This window comes from Sarcophilus harrisii, chromosome 4, assembly GCF_902635505.1.
Source record: "Sarcophilus harrisii chromosome 4, mSarHar1.11, whole genome shotgun sequence".
In the NCBI taxonomy this organism is placed as follows: domain Eukaryota; kingdom Metazoa; phylum Chordata; class Mammalia; order Dasyuromorphia; family Dasyuridae; genus Sarcophilus; species Sarcophilus harrisii.
This window is the reverse complement of record NC_045429.1, coordinates 463081005-463093551: the sequence shown is the minus strand read 5'-3', so window position 1 is coordinate 463093551 and position 12547 is coordinate 463081005. Positions and strand designations below refer to the sequence as shown.

At 59.2% G+C, this 12547-nt stretch overlaps 2 protein-coding genes across 2 annotated transcripts in view; one reads left to right on the top strand and one right to left on the bottom strand.

Moving 5' to 3' along the window:
* MCM3AP (minichromosome maintenance complex component 3 associated protein) overlaps positions 1 to 5626 on the bottom strand; it is a 32018-nt gene extending 26392 nt beyond the window's left edge. Inside the window, exons 1-4 of the mRNA XM_031968298.1 lie at positions 5385 to 5626; positions 2198 to 3447; positions 1852 to 2075; positions 148 to 226 (exon numbers count right to left, since the gene is read on the bottom strand). Coding sequence (XP_031824158.1) covers positions 148 to 226; positions 1852 to 2075; positions 2198 to 3359 — 1465 coding nt within the window. The 5' untranslated portion in view covers positions 3360 to 3447; positions 5385 to 5626. The remainder of the gene's footprint in view (positions 1 to 147; positions 227 to 1851; positions 2076 to 2197; positions 3448 to 5384) is intronic.
* Positions 5627 to 6732: 1106 nt separating this feature from the next.
* YBEY (ybeY metalloendoribonuclease) lies at positions 6733 to 11345 on the top strand. The gene is made up of 4 exons (XM_031968297.1): positions 6733 to 8085; positions 9796 to 9927; positions 10646 to 10714; positions 11208 to 11345. The coding sequence occupies exons 1-4, from the start codon at positions 7876 to 7878 to the stop codon at positions 11295 to 11297; spliced, it is 501 nt and encodes a 166-aa protein (XP_031824157.1). The 5' UTR covers positions 6733 to 7875; the 3' UTR covers positions 11298 to 11345.
* The last annotated feature ends 1202 nt before the right edge of the window (positions 11346 to 12547 follow it).

The following is a 12547-nucleotide window of genomic DNA, read 5'->3' as shown; positions in this document are numbered from 1 at the left end:
GGAGGGCAGAGGCTGGCTCTGCCACTTAGTTCCTTAAGCTGGTCATCATTGGGCACTGGGGGAGCCACCCTCCAGGTCACCCCCATCTGTTCCCAATACCTCGAAGCAAACACCCACCATCAGCAGAAAAGGGCCAAATCAACTCACTTATTTTTTTCTTGTGCCAAAAGATGAGTACGTCTTTATGCAAGCCTTTCCCTTTCTTCCGAGCCAGAGCAGCAGATGCCTGAAAAGCAAATCAGAACCCATAAGCAGGAAGTTGGAGCACCAAAGGGAGGGATGATAGCCGAGTGGAAAAGGAAGCAGCGGAAACAACTCCAGAGAAAATGTTTGGGAACAAAATGACTTCACTCAAAGCCAGTCATGCTGTGGAGAATATGCGGCTGGCCTCGAGCAGAAAAGGGGAAGGAAGAGAAAAGGAGGCACTGCACCCACGTGACGGCAGCTGCTCTTTATCCAACAGGCATTCGAGTGCTGGGCTGACCAAGGTGTGGGGCATGACTACGATGGAATACTATTGGGCTAGAAGAAACGACAAGCAGATGGAGGTCGGAAAAATTGGGGGCCACTGGTTCCTTTTCACCTCAAGTGACATAGTGCAGAACATAGTGCACAGTCATAGCAACACTGTGGGATGATCTGCCAGGAAGGCCTTATTCCTTCTCAATGATACGGTAATCTAAGACGATTCCAAAGAACTCGCTGGAAAATGCTCTCCGCCTTCAAAGGAAGAACTGGTGAAACGTGAATGCAGACCAAAGCAGACTTTCTCACTTTTCTTTTTTGGGGATCAGGGCAAAGGAGTCTGTGTTTTCTTTTATAACATGGCTAAGCAGAAATATGTTTTGCACGACTACACGTGTGTCATCTGAAGCAAACTGCTCGCCTTCTTGAGGAGAGGATGGGAAGGGAGGCAATGTGCAACTCAAAAATTTTTTTAAATGAATGTTAAACTTTTTAATGCCACTGGAAACACTGAATGAAAGAAATAAATAGAGAAGGAAAGGGACAACAAAAGAGGCCACACAAGAAAGCTATTTCTCACGACAGCAGGGACCCACCCAGACTCCAAAAGCAGAGACAGAAACTTGGAGGGGTGTGGGCCACCAAAGCAGGAAGCTTCCGAAGGATCAGCTCATTAAGGACAAAGGCTGGCCGTGGCCAGAGGACTCTTTTGTCCTGACAGAGCAATTCTCCAAAACCATATGTCATGTTACAGACAGGTCGATCTGCCTTGGTGGATAGACTATCCACTCTCCTTAATCAATTTGCTTTCATTTGGTGACTGGCAACTTGGGCATAGCACCGGCTGCAGCTCAAACCAAGCTGCCACATGCGCTGGCAGACATGGCCCACCAACATACAGCGGAGCAAGAGGAGCAGGAGCCAAAATAATGGGAAATGGGTTTCTCTGGTTCAAGCCTTTGGCACAGAGTTGAGAATCAGAGGCCTCCACGACCCAGGAGGCTGATCCAGCCACACAGGCCTCTGGCTTGTGGCCCCTGGGCCTGAAACATTCTCCATCTTCTGCTCCAAATACTAACCAATCACACTGCCTTCCATCTGTTAATCAATGACTCCCCCAGCTCGCCCACATTTGTCGGGACATAAGTTTACTTATTGTTATTTGCTTTGGCTGATAAGCCCCTGGAGGGCAGGATGGTCTTTATTTTCTTTACAGCCCCTGGCACACAGTAGGTGCTCAGTAAATGCCTTAATCATGCTCAAGAAGGAAGGCAAAGACTATCAGAGAAGGAATGGAGGAGGGGGCAAAGGAGGTAGAGCTAGGCCAAGCCCAGCAGAGGGCCCCCCCCGGGAGATTTCCCCCCCCCCCCCCGGGAGAATACTCACGTGGTCTGAGAAGTGCACAATGGCGAGCTTTCGGTTGCGCCGGGGATAGATGCGCTGCACTTTCCCAAATCGGCCAAAGTGCTCCTCCAGGATCGCCCTGTCATTGAGGTAGTTGGGGATGTTCTTGCACTGAATGGCGGTGAGCTCGCTGGGTGACAGGCTGCTAGAGCTATCCACGCTCTCCTTCTTCCCTCGGCGGGAAGGGGTAACCCTGTTGGCGGACACTGCGAGGGAAGCAGAAGGGAGCTGGGTCAGCAAGGGCTGAGGAGGTGGCCACACAGGGACAGAGAATACATCTGCCCTTTGGCCTCTCAAAGGCCGCTCTCAGAGGCTGCAGTATACGTACCTTCCTGGCCACTTTTGCCATCCATTTCCTCCTCCTTCAGCCGGGGGATGGACAACATGGACGAGGTTGCTCCCGCTGCAGCACCGTGATCCGTCTCGCCGGATTCTAAACTCCCCACTTCCTTTTTTATTTCTTTGCTTCCCAGGCGGCCGCCTTCTTTGTTGCTCCTCAGCATGTCCTGCAGCGTCCGCCCAAACAAGCCGCCACCCCGTGGGCGAGCCAGGCGGGGAGGGCGCTTCTCTGGAGGGTGATCTCCCCGTGACAAGAGCTCCACGTCATCTACGGCATCGTAGTCTCGTCTCCTGGGTGACCGGTCGTGGTCTTCCTTCCTCTTCAGCCCTTTCACATGCCCAGATAGCAACCCTCCCTGGCCACCAGCATCATCCCTTCCCAGCTTGCCCACTGCTTTGCTCATAGAAAAGGGCTCCCCTACAGAGCCTGGTGATGCGAAGCTCGTGAAGCTGCTCCCTGAACTCCCAAATGCTGGTTTAGGGCCCCTCTTTTCCTCCTCCACATTCTGACTGGCAGAGGCAAAAGTTGAAGAGTTGCTGGCTGGTTTGGAGAAAGTAAAACTTGGGCTGGTGCCTGAGCTGCTTGAGCCCTGGGAAAACGTGAAGGAGACCAGCGCCTCAGGCCCACCACTAACTGGGTGGGAGAAGGTGAAAGAGCCCGGAGTGATCTGGCTCTGGGTCTTCTCCGGCTCCGACTCTGCCCCAAAGATGGGTCTGAAGGTTGCGCTTTCTGGAGGCTTAAAGCTGAACTCAGATCGGCCCAAACCGGATGCTTCCCCGCTACCGTGCCCAAAGCTGGGGGTGCTGGGGAAAGCTCCGATATTGGGGGGAGTCTTGAAACTGAATCCCGCGTTGCTGGGGGCAGATGTACTGGGGGGTCCGGAAGCCGCCGTGAAGACAGGAGCCTGGGGGGGCGGCACAGAGTGAGACCCGATCCCGGAGTTGGCTGGGAATCCTAGCGTAGATCCTGAGGAAGACTGGGTCCCCCCGGAAGTCTGGGCAAAGTTCTGCCCTGCGCCCAAAGCGCTCTGTCCAAAAAGCGAGGGCTGACCGAATCGAAACGGTGGCTGAACCTGAAACGTTCCCAGGGAGCCACTGGTAGAGGAGAACATACTGGATTGCTGTCCCCCAAAAAGACTGTTGGGGTTCATCTTCCAAACCGATTCTCAAAAAAGATTAAAAGAGCGACGAAACAACCTCCTGCTCTAAGTTTGTCTTCATCTTTGCCATCCCCAGCAGCTGAAAGGCAGAGGAGAAGAGGGAATCATGAGTTAGGAGCCAGACGACACTGGGCTTGCCCTCTGAGGCTTGCAAAGGGCTTCCTGCGGGTTCTTTTATTGGACTCTGAGGAGGCCGGTCTGAAGGGATGCAAAATTCCTATTTAACCAGGGGACTGGCACAGCTGATTAGTGAAGTGATCTGCCCGAGGTCACACAGTTGGAGGCAGGGCTTAAATTCAGGTCTTCCCGCCTCCCAGGTCAGCATCCGACCCCCCCCCCACACCACACGCTGTTCTGTTGGTCAACAGTGACACATGAGAAATGATATGAACTAACTTGGGGTGGAAGTTAACTGAAAACTGGAGGAACATTTACTTATAGAAACAAAAAAAAGGGGGGGCTGATCATCTAATTGCACAACCCCCCCCCCAGGAAAAGTCTCTTAGCAACTTCTGCACATCATCTCGGTAAGTCATGGAGGTGGGAGAGAGATGGAGCCGCAGGAACCAGGCCCGAGGTTCCAGGGCCCGCCGCCCCTCACTGCCGCTGCATCCTCAACTGTGCCACTCACAGGCCCCCCCACCCCTGTAACTGAGAAGTTTGGCCCAGAGGACTTCTGCCCCTCCCCCCCACTTCCCCATAGCTTTCTCCAGCTGGGGACAAGGCAGAGGCCAACAAGTCCAGGGGTCTGAGGACTGAGAGCAGGGGGCGCGGAGGAAAGGAGGAGGAAAAGGGGAAGGGAGGAGGAGGGAGGGGAGAGAGGGAGGGAGAAGAGGAAAGGGGGAGGGGCTTAGCCTGAACCCGGTCTCAACAGCTGCCCGGGCAGTTTAACAATCAGACCCCCTTGGCTGCTGCCTCAGTTAACGTCCCGGGGCTCTCGCCACAGCCGGAAGTTCCAAAGAGAGGAGCTCCTGGCAAACAGCGCAAGGCTCCCTGAACCCCACAGCCCCGGGGAAGGCCAAGGAGGGCACGCTCACCCTCTCCCCAGGCCTTCTTTCCGACTCGGCCCCCCATCCCGCCGCTCTTTTGGAGCCATGTTTAGCGAAGTCGCCAGACGCCCTCCCAGAAGTGTTTGGGGTGTTCCTGAGCACAGGGGCGGCCCCTGCCGCCCTTGCCGGCTCTCTGGGAGGGGGGGGGCCCCCCCGCTTCCTCCGCACGGGCCCCGGGCCAGACCCAGCCCCGGGAGTCCGGCTGGGGACTTGGCCCGTAAAGGGCCCCGGGGAGAGGGGGATAGGGCTGCCCCCGGCCCAGGGGCGCGGACCAACCGCCCGGACACGGCCCGGGCCTGGTTTCCCAGCCCCCGCCCGGCCCGGGGGCAGGCACCAGGGGGCCGACGCGCCCCGGGCCCCCACCGGGGGCGGGAGAAAGAGGTCGACGAGGCCCCGCCCCCCCAGACCGGTTTCCCTCGGCGGGGGAGAAGGGAGGCCCCGGCCAGGGCGGGGGGGGGGGAGGGGGGAGGGGGAACCGAGGCCAGGGGAGACCGAGGCCGGGGGAGGACGAGGCCGGGGGGACCGAGGCCGGGGGGGAACCGAGGCCGGGGGGGACCGAGGCCGGGGGAGGGAGGCCGGGAGACCGAGGCGGGGAACGACCGGGGACCGGGCCGGGGGGGAACCGAGGCCGGGGGGGACCGAGGCCGGGGGAGGACGAGGCCGGAGGGACCGAGACCAGGGAGACCGAGGCCGGGGGGGGGAACCGAGGCCAGGGAGACCGGGACCGAGGCCGGGGGGAACCGAGGCCAGGGAGACCGAGGCCGGGGGGGAACCGAGGCCGGGGAGACCGAGGCCGGGGGGACCGAGGCCGGGCGGGGAGGAGGCTGGTGCCGCTCTTCCTGCCCGCGAGGCCCGGCCCGCCCCTTTGAGTGCCTCGTTTCCCGTTTGGAGCCGAGAAGGGAAGAAGGCGGGGCACCCGACCCGGCCCCGAGGGAGCCGCCCCGTCCCGGGCCCCGGCCGCGCTCACCTCCTCGCAGCACGAACAGAAGGCCTGGCGGACGTTCAGCCGGCTCCGGGTCCGAGGCCAGCGCAGAAGACGAGGAGCCACCGACCCGGGGGGCCGTAAACAAAGACGGACCCGAAGCCGCTTCCGGTCGCGCGCGGAAGTGTGTCTCTCCCAGCCCTACCCCGCGACCGGAAGTTGGATTGGCGCTTGCGCGACGTGTGCGTGCTGCGCGTGCGCAGTGCGGTGTTTGCTTCTCTGCGGGCCTGCGTGTGGGCCCGATTTAGGAGCCCGCGAAAGGAGTGGAGGGTGGTGGAGGCGGGGCAGTCTCCGGAGCGCGTGTGCGAGGCACCTCCCGAAGCCGGCGGGAGCCGGCGGAAGCCAAACCTCTCCCGATACAGGCGAGTAAACTGAGGCCCAGCGGGGGCGGGGCTTCTCGAAGGGGCGGAGACGCGGGAGGGGTGGCGGTCCAGAGGGAGGGGCCCAGGGCCCGGGGTGGGGCCGGCGGCCCCCCCCCCCGCCTTCACCCTCCCCATCCCCCTCCTCCTCTGCGTCTTGGCCCCTCAGGCTCCCCGCTGTGGGCGTCAGGAGCCCAAGGGAAGCGCCCCCTGAGACAAGAGCAAGCGCGGTCTCTGCAGAGGGGCCCGGGCGCGCTGGTCCCGCCTGTCTCGGGGCTCAGCCCGCTTCTCGCCCCGCCCCCCCCCCGCCCTGTGTGGGGGGGGGAACCGCCCGAGGGAAAGAGGAGCGAGGTGGGCGGGGCTTCGGGCCTGGAGGCCCGGGTTCAGATCCCGGCTCTGCGTTGATTCCTGCGCCTTTGGCCGTTTCTGAGCCTCAGGCCCCTCCCTGGGAGAAGCCTCCGGGGGACCCCCCTCCAGTCCCAGGCCCAAAATTTGGGTTTTTTTTGTTTGGGACCCTTTTGTTTTCGGGGTTTTAGTTTTGGGTTTTGTTCCGTTTTTCCCTTGGGTTTTTCCGTTTTCCCTTTTTTCCCCTTTTTTTATTTTTTTTTTTGGGTTGGGGTTTTTCTGTTTGGGTTTTTGGGCTTGGGCATTGAAAGAAAAACGGGGGTTTGGGCCGGTTGGGCGTTTGGGGGGAAATTACCTTTTTTCGACGGGGCCTTTCCCCTTAGCCACGGTTTGAAAGGTTTGGAAGCGGGGCAGCCCCGGAGGGACGGGACTCCCGGAGGAGGGATTTTTGTTTGAGGGAATTTGTTGAAAAAAATTGCTGCTCCCAGGAAACCCCGGAAACCCTCGCCCGAGAAAAGGAAAGAAAGACATCAGCAGGGGCCCGGTTTTGTTGTTCCCTGTTCTTCTGGTTTTTTTTTTTTCCTGCATTGGAGAGATTTTCCCGTTGTTTGTACTTGGCCTTCCAAAAGGAAACTTGGGGGTCATGGGTCGAGGAAGATTCTGGAGGAGCATGGAAGCCATCTTGGGGTGCTTAAAGAAGGCTCAGGCTCATTCTCCTCGGTCCCAGAGGACAGAACTGGAGGTGGTGGAGAGAAATCCGGGTCTGAGCCTGGGATTGAACGCAGCTTCTCTGGCTGCATCTGTTATAGAGCCAGGAAAGGATGAAGTCAGGGGTCAGCCTTGGCAGCAAGAAGACCTTTGTCAGCAGTGGGAGTGAAAGACTTGCAGGGGAACCTGTCACAGGATGGGGGCAGAGGGAGCTCTGCGGTTGGAAGCGTGAAGTGTGGTCCACCGCTGAGAGGGGGAGAGGCCCGGGGAGAGACGCGGAGGCTGCGGCCGATAAAAGGCCCGGGGCAGAGGCAAAGCTGGCTAAAGAATGTTCTTGCGCTGCCTTCCCGTGTGCAGGGGCTTCTTAGCTGTGCTGTGGTTTGTTTTTTTGTTTAAAAAATGGTTTTAGCGAGTTAAAAGAACTAAACTCTGCCAAAGAGAGAGAGAGAGTGCTGGGTTTCCAGTTGACCAGTCTGCAAGGAAAAGCCTGGAGGCCGAGCTCTGACAAGAGCAAAAGGCTGCATGTCAGACGTTCCTCACGGTCTGCGATGCCCCAGGTCCCCAAGACCTGGTTTTTGTGGGGCCTTTTCAGAAGAAGCCGGCAAAGTACAGAACCTCGTTTGCTTAGTTTCAGGGGGAGAGTCCCGGGTAGAGAGGAGCAGAAAAATGGCCGTGATGTGGAGCCGAAAGCATCACTGTGGCTTTTTTGGTTTTGTTTTGAGCTGTTGGACTGGTGTTTATAATCTGTGTTCTAATTGTCAAAATGCTACAATGTGCTCCCTTGTGAATAGAGCTCAGGCTTAGAGCAAGCTGACCTTGATCTTGGTCAGAACAGACTTCTTAACCTTGAATCCTGACTTTGGCCAGAAAACTCATCCCTAGACGGTCGGTTGGTCTCTGCTCGGGAACCTTGAAGCACAATCATCGTTGAGCACTCCCAGCTAACGTTTCTGCTCGGGCTGTTGCTAGGCGACCGTGGTATCACTTGCCGGATCTAATGTTTGTGCTCATGTGTAATTCACAGGGTCTCCTCATAACCCACTTAGGGTCTTCCCGGTCTCAAGATGAGCCTCGTGCTCAGGAACCTGCAGAGCGTCATCCCCATCCGGAGGGTCCCTCTTCGGACCAGAATCGAACTGCTCCGAAACATCCTGGGCATCCGGCAGTTTGACCTGGGTGTGATATGTATGGACAACGCGGGCATTCAGCGCCTTAACAGAACCTACAGACGCAGCCACGGCCCCACCGACGTGCTCTCGTTTCCCTTTCATGAGGTAAGGTGGCTTTTTGGCTACCCTGGGTCTGCCTTGCTACCAGAGCCCCGATTTCATTCCCATGGTGGAAGGTCAGGCTCACGAGGGCCTGTTTTCAAAGACAAGTCGTTTCTCCTAGAGATTTTCTTTTCTCCCTTTTATTCGAGAAGCTTGGTAGTGGCGGGGAAACAATCAGGTCTGTGCCTTTGGGGGCTCTCCGAGGGGGAGGGGCTGTTCCAACCATGGTCTCCATACCCTGGTCAGTCAGGCCACCCCTGCAGGGTCATGCTGTCTTCCAAGAGAGCCAGACGCCCAGGGCCCCTCGAGGAGGGGACTGGGCCTGCCCGGCCCAGAGAAAAGAAGGCTTTGGGGCTTCTGGGAGCCGTCCTGCTGGTCTGAAGGGATTCATTGGCATTTTCTATGGAGCCCCAGAGCAGACAGCAAGGGAGGGGTCGGGGAGCTGCAGTGTGGCCTGCAGGATCTCCAGAGAAGTAAAAGACTCCCTTGGCCCTAAGGCTGGACATGGGCTTGTGACTCTGGGGCTCTCATCGGCCTTGAGTGCAGTACTGATCAGTGCCTGCTGATGAGGTTCCGAGGCGGGGTCTGTTTGGCCCGTCTTTGGGGTGTTTTTAAAGTTTTTCCCAATTATGCACAAAGGTTTTAAGTGATTTTTTTAGAACTTCAAATTGCAGATTTTCTTCCTCCCCCCCCCCCCCAATTAAGAAGGCAAGCCGTTTGCTAGGGGGCATCCCGGGCAGTCGGGCAAACCCTGTTTCCTAACATGAAGAAAACACGGGCCAGAAAAGGAAAAGCGACAAGAAGAAAGTAAAGAAAGAGCCGACTTTGCTCTATATTCAGAGCCTCGGTCCTTGCTGGGGAGGCCGAGAGCACTGTTCGTCCCGAGCCTTTGCGGGGTCCTTGTTGCGCCCCCCAACCAACTGGCCTTTGCTGCGCCCTCCTAAGTGCTCTGGGGCCGGAGGGGTGTCTGAGCCTCTGTGTGCTGCGCTTCTCCGGCAGCCTCTGGAGACGCTGTTCCAAGTTGTCTGGGAGAACCCTGCCTTGTGCCCACCCCCCGGCCTGGCTCAGCCAGAGCTTTGGGTCTTCAACCCTTCTGTTGCCTCTGGGACTCAGCCCTCATTTTCTCCCACAGATGCAGAGGCTTAAACAAGAGGGGCAGAGCAGAGAGTTGGGGAAGGGGCGAGAGGGCAAGATGGGGAGGGGGATGGCCCATTGGCATCAGAGCTGCAGCTCAGGCGCCTGGCACACTGTCACGCTACTTCTCCGCTTGGCAAAGCTCTCCCAGCAGCCTCTGGGGTTCCCACCTCGATAGCATAGTTAGGACATATCCAAGATGACAAAGGAGAGTAAAGGCCTTTCAGACTGCCCGGGGAGTTGTTGGTGAAAGGTGGGGCTCACGGGGGAGAGATTCTCCCCCGGAACATAGGACATGGACCAAGGGGGTGTGATCACTGTTTAAACTGGTGCTCTTTGCATTCTCGGAGCAGCCTGCCTGGGCCTGGAGAAAGGGGGGCCGCCCAGGGTTTGAGTGGGAGAGGAACCCCCCCCCCCCAGATCCTAGCACTCACCCTCTGAGGAAGGACGGTGGCTCTCAGGTGACCTGATTGTGTCAGAGTGGGCTTCCCAGCCCCCAGGACCACAGCCTTCCAGTTGCCCCCCCCCCAACACTGCCTGGGGCTGATATCATTGGGGGTCGTGTTTTCCCCTTGGCAGAACCTGAGGGCAGGGGCAGTGCCTCAGCCCGAGGGCCCCGATGACTTCAACTTGGGAGATCTCTTCCTGGGAGTGGAGTACATCTTCCACCAGTGCCGAGAGAACGGGGAGGACTACTACGATGTCCTGACAGTGAGTGGCGGGGAGCACGGCCATGCTCCTTTGTGCTCAGCCCCCCGAGAGGATCTCCAGGGAGGGCCCGGGGGCGGGAATTGTGCAGCCAGGGTCCCCTCGTTCCTCTAGAGGCACATAGCGAATGTCGGGGAAGGAAAGCAGAGGCCCACCTGGGCTGTCCGGGCGCTGCAAGGCCGTTACCAATCTCTGAGACCTCTCCAGAAGAGGAGTGAGGTCCAGGAGGCGAGGCAGCCACAGCGGTGGCAGGCCCTCCTGTGCTCCCTCCAGCTCTCCCGTGCCCCCCCATCCTCCCATGTTCCCCCCAGTCCTCCCATGCTCCTTCCTGTCCTCCCATGCTCCCTCCTCCCCACCATGATCCCTCCCAACCCCCTCACTCAGTAGGGCCTCATGGCCAGACCCAGGCCTGTGAGGTGAATTCCTGCTTTCAGCTGTTCCCGCCCAGACTTTGTAGGGGGTGCAGGCTGGGCTTCAGGAGGGCCCCTGTCAAGTCCCTGCTGGGGGTCCATGGCCCCAGCCTTCCCAAGCTGAGTTTGGACCAGGCGCCCGAGTCCTCATCGCTGATCCAGGTCATGGCCCAGACCCAGTCGCCCTGGTGACTCAGCCCGGCCTTAACCCAGAATAAAAAGTGGGGAGATGGGGGGCTCTCTCCAGCTTAGTTCCTTTGTGTTACCTGTGGGTCCTTTCCATGGAACATGTGGGTCCGTTTCTTTGCCAGGTGACGGCGGCTCACGGGCTCTGCCATCTGCTCGGGTACAAGCACAGCACAGCAGCCGAGTGGCAGGAGGTAGGTGCTGGGGTCCGGTTCCCACAGTGCCCCGTTCCCCCGCAGACCCGGCTCGCGAGCAGCCCCATGCCAGCCCACAATGTGAAGGAGCCTCCTTCCCACCTCCCCGGGTTGTGGGACTCCAGAGAGTCTTCACCATTGCCCGTCCGCGGGGCTGCCGTGGGCTTGAAGGGGAGGAGTTGGGTCTGATTTCTGGGGTCCTGCTTGTGCCAGCCTGGCCTCTAGGGGTGGGGCTGTGCCAGTTCACATGGAGACGGGGGATTGGGGGATAAAGTCACTCAGAGGAGGCGCAAAAACAAACACTCTCTTTAATGGGCGAGAAAACAGTTGAAAGGAAAGTGTAGTCAGTGGGCCCGGTTCCGCTCCCACCGGCACTTTCTCCGTGGCCGGGCCGGGCCCACTTGCCGCAGAATCTGTGCATCCCGGGGCTCGCTCCAGCCCTCCATACACGGCCTGATGGCGCCCCTGACCCTTCCTGCCCCCTCTGCTTCAGATGTATCGCAAAGAAAAGCTCACGCTGGAAGCACTGAACAAGGTCGCCGGGACCAGCCTCCAGCCCCTGACCAAGAACCTTTTTGGATGATGCCCTTCACAGATCGGTCGTAGCTGCCCCCGGAGCTCAGGGACCAGACGGGACGGCGGCCCCAGACAAGGAAGGGGCTTAGAAAAGGGGAGTGGGTGCTCCAAGTAGCTGTGGTCTTGCAAGGGAGAGCAGCTCCCAACCAAGGGCGGGCCCCACTCTCCTGGGGACACTGGGAAGCACAGGTCCTGCCCCCTGCCCCAATGAGCCTTGCCCAGGAAGGGAAGAGTGCCTGAAGGCATGGGCAGTGCCCCTTAGAGCTTTGGGGTCAAAAAGCGAGAGGGTGGGGAAGTAGGATAGCTGTGCTACACTTAGAGGGCAAGAAGAAGTGGGCACCTCCCATGGAGGGGTTCTGTCCTGCCCACCCCCTCACCAAGCTCCTGGCCAGCTGGTGTGGCCGAGCAAGGCCTGTGGGCTGTCCACCGGGGTCTTCGAGGAAAGACTTCCAGGTGTGGGGAGCAGGCGTGGGGCCATGGGGTTCACCATCCTCCATCCATTGGTGAGGGCCACGTTGGCTCTTGGGATCAATATGTGCCCATCGCCCAGACTCCTGGCCAGGATGCCTTACCTGCAGGGCAAGGACCCTGTGGGGTAGAGCCCGGGAGGAGTCCCTCGATCACATGAAACCCTTGGGAGAAGGGGCAAGCCGGCATCAAAGCCGCCCCTCCTTGGGCCTTTGCACAGGTCTCCCAGGTCTCTTGGGGCTGACAGGTGGCACTTGGGAGCCCCGTCTTCCTCCTTGGTGGGCTTGATTAGCTTTTCTAAGTCCCCGACAGCCAGGGCCGACCTTCTCCATCCCTGGGGCCTGGGGGAGGAGCAGGGAGAGAGTGGGCTGGGCAGGGAGCCTGGCAGTGTGCCCATCTGCTGTGGGGGCAGCCCTGGCAGCTGGGGGGAAGCAGCCCGTGAGGAGAGACCCAAGTGCCCCCTCCCTGGGCCTCCTAGGGAGGACAAGTCTTGTTCCTTTGCTCCTGCTTAGCCACTGTTCTCGTTTTCCTGTGAGCGCACTGCAGAATGGGAGTGGGCTTTCTCCGGTCAGATGCTTCTCCCCAGCTTGTTTACCGAGTAGACTGACCACCTCTAGGGGAGGGAGAGCTTTGGGAGGCTCGTGAGCAAAACCGGGGGGAGCGACCGCCCAGCATGTGGACCTGCTCGGGGCCAGGCACCTGATGAGAGCCAGCTCCTTCCGAGCTGTCAGGACACCAGGAGCTCCTTCCAGGCCTGGGATGTTCTTCCCCCTCGGGGCTCCCTCCTTC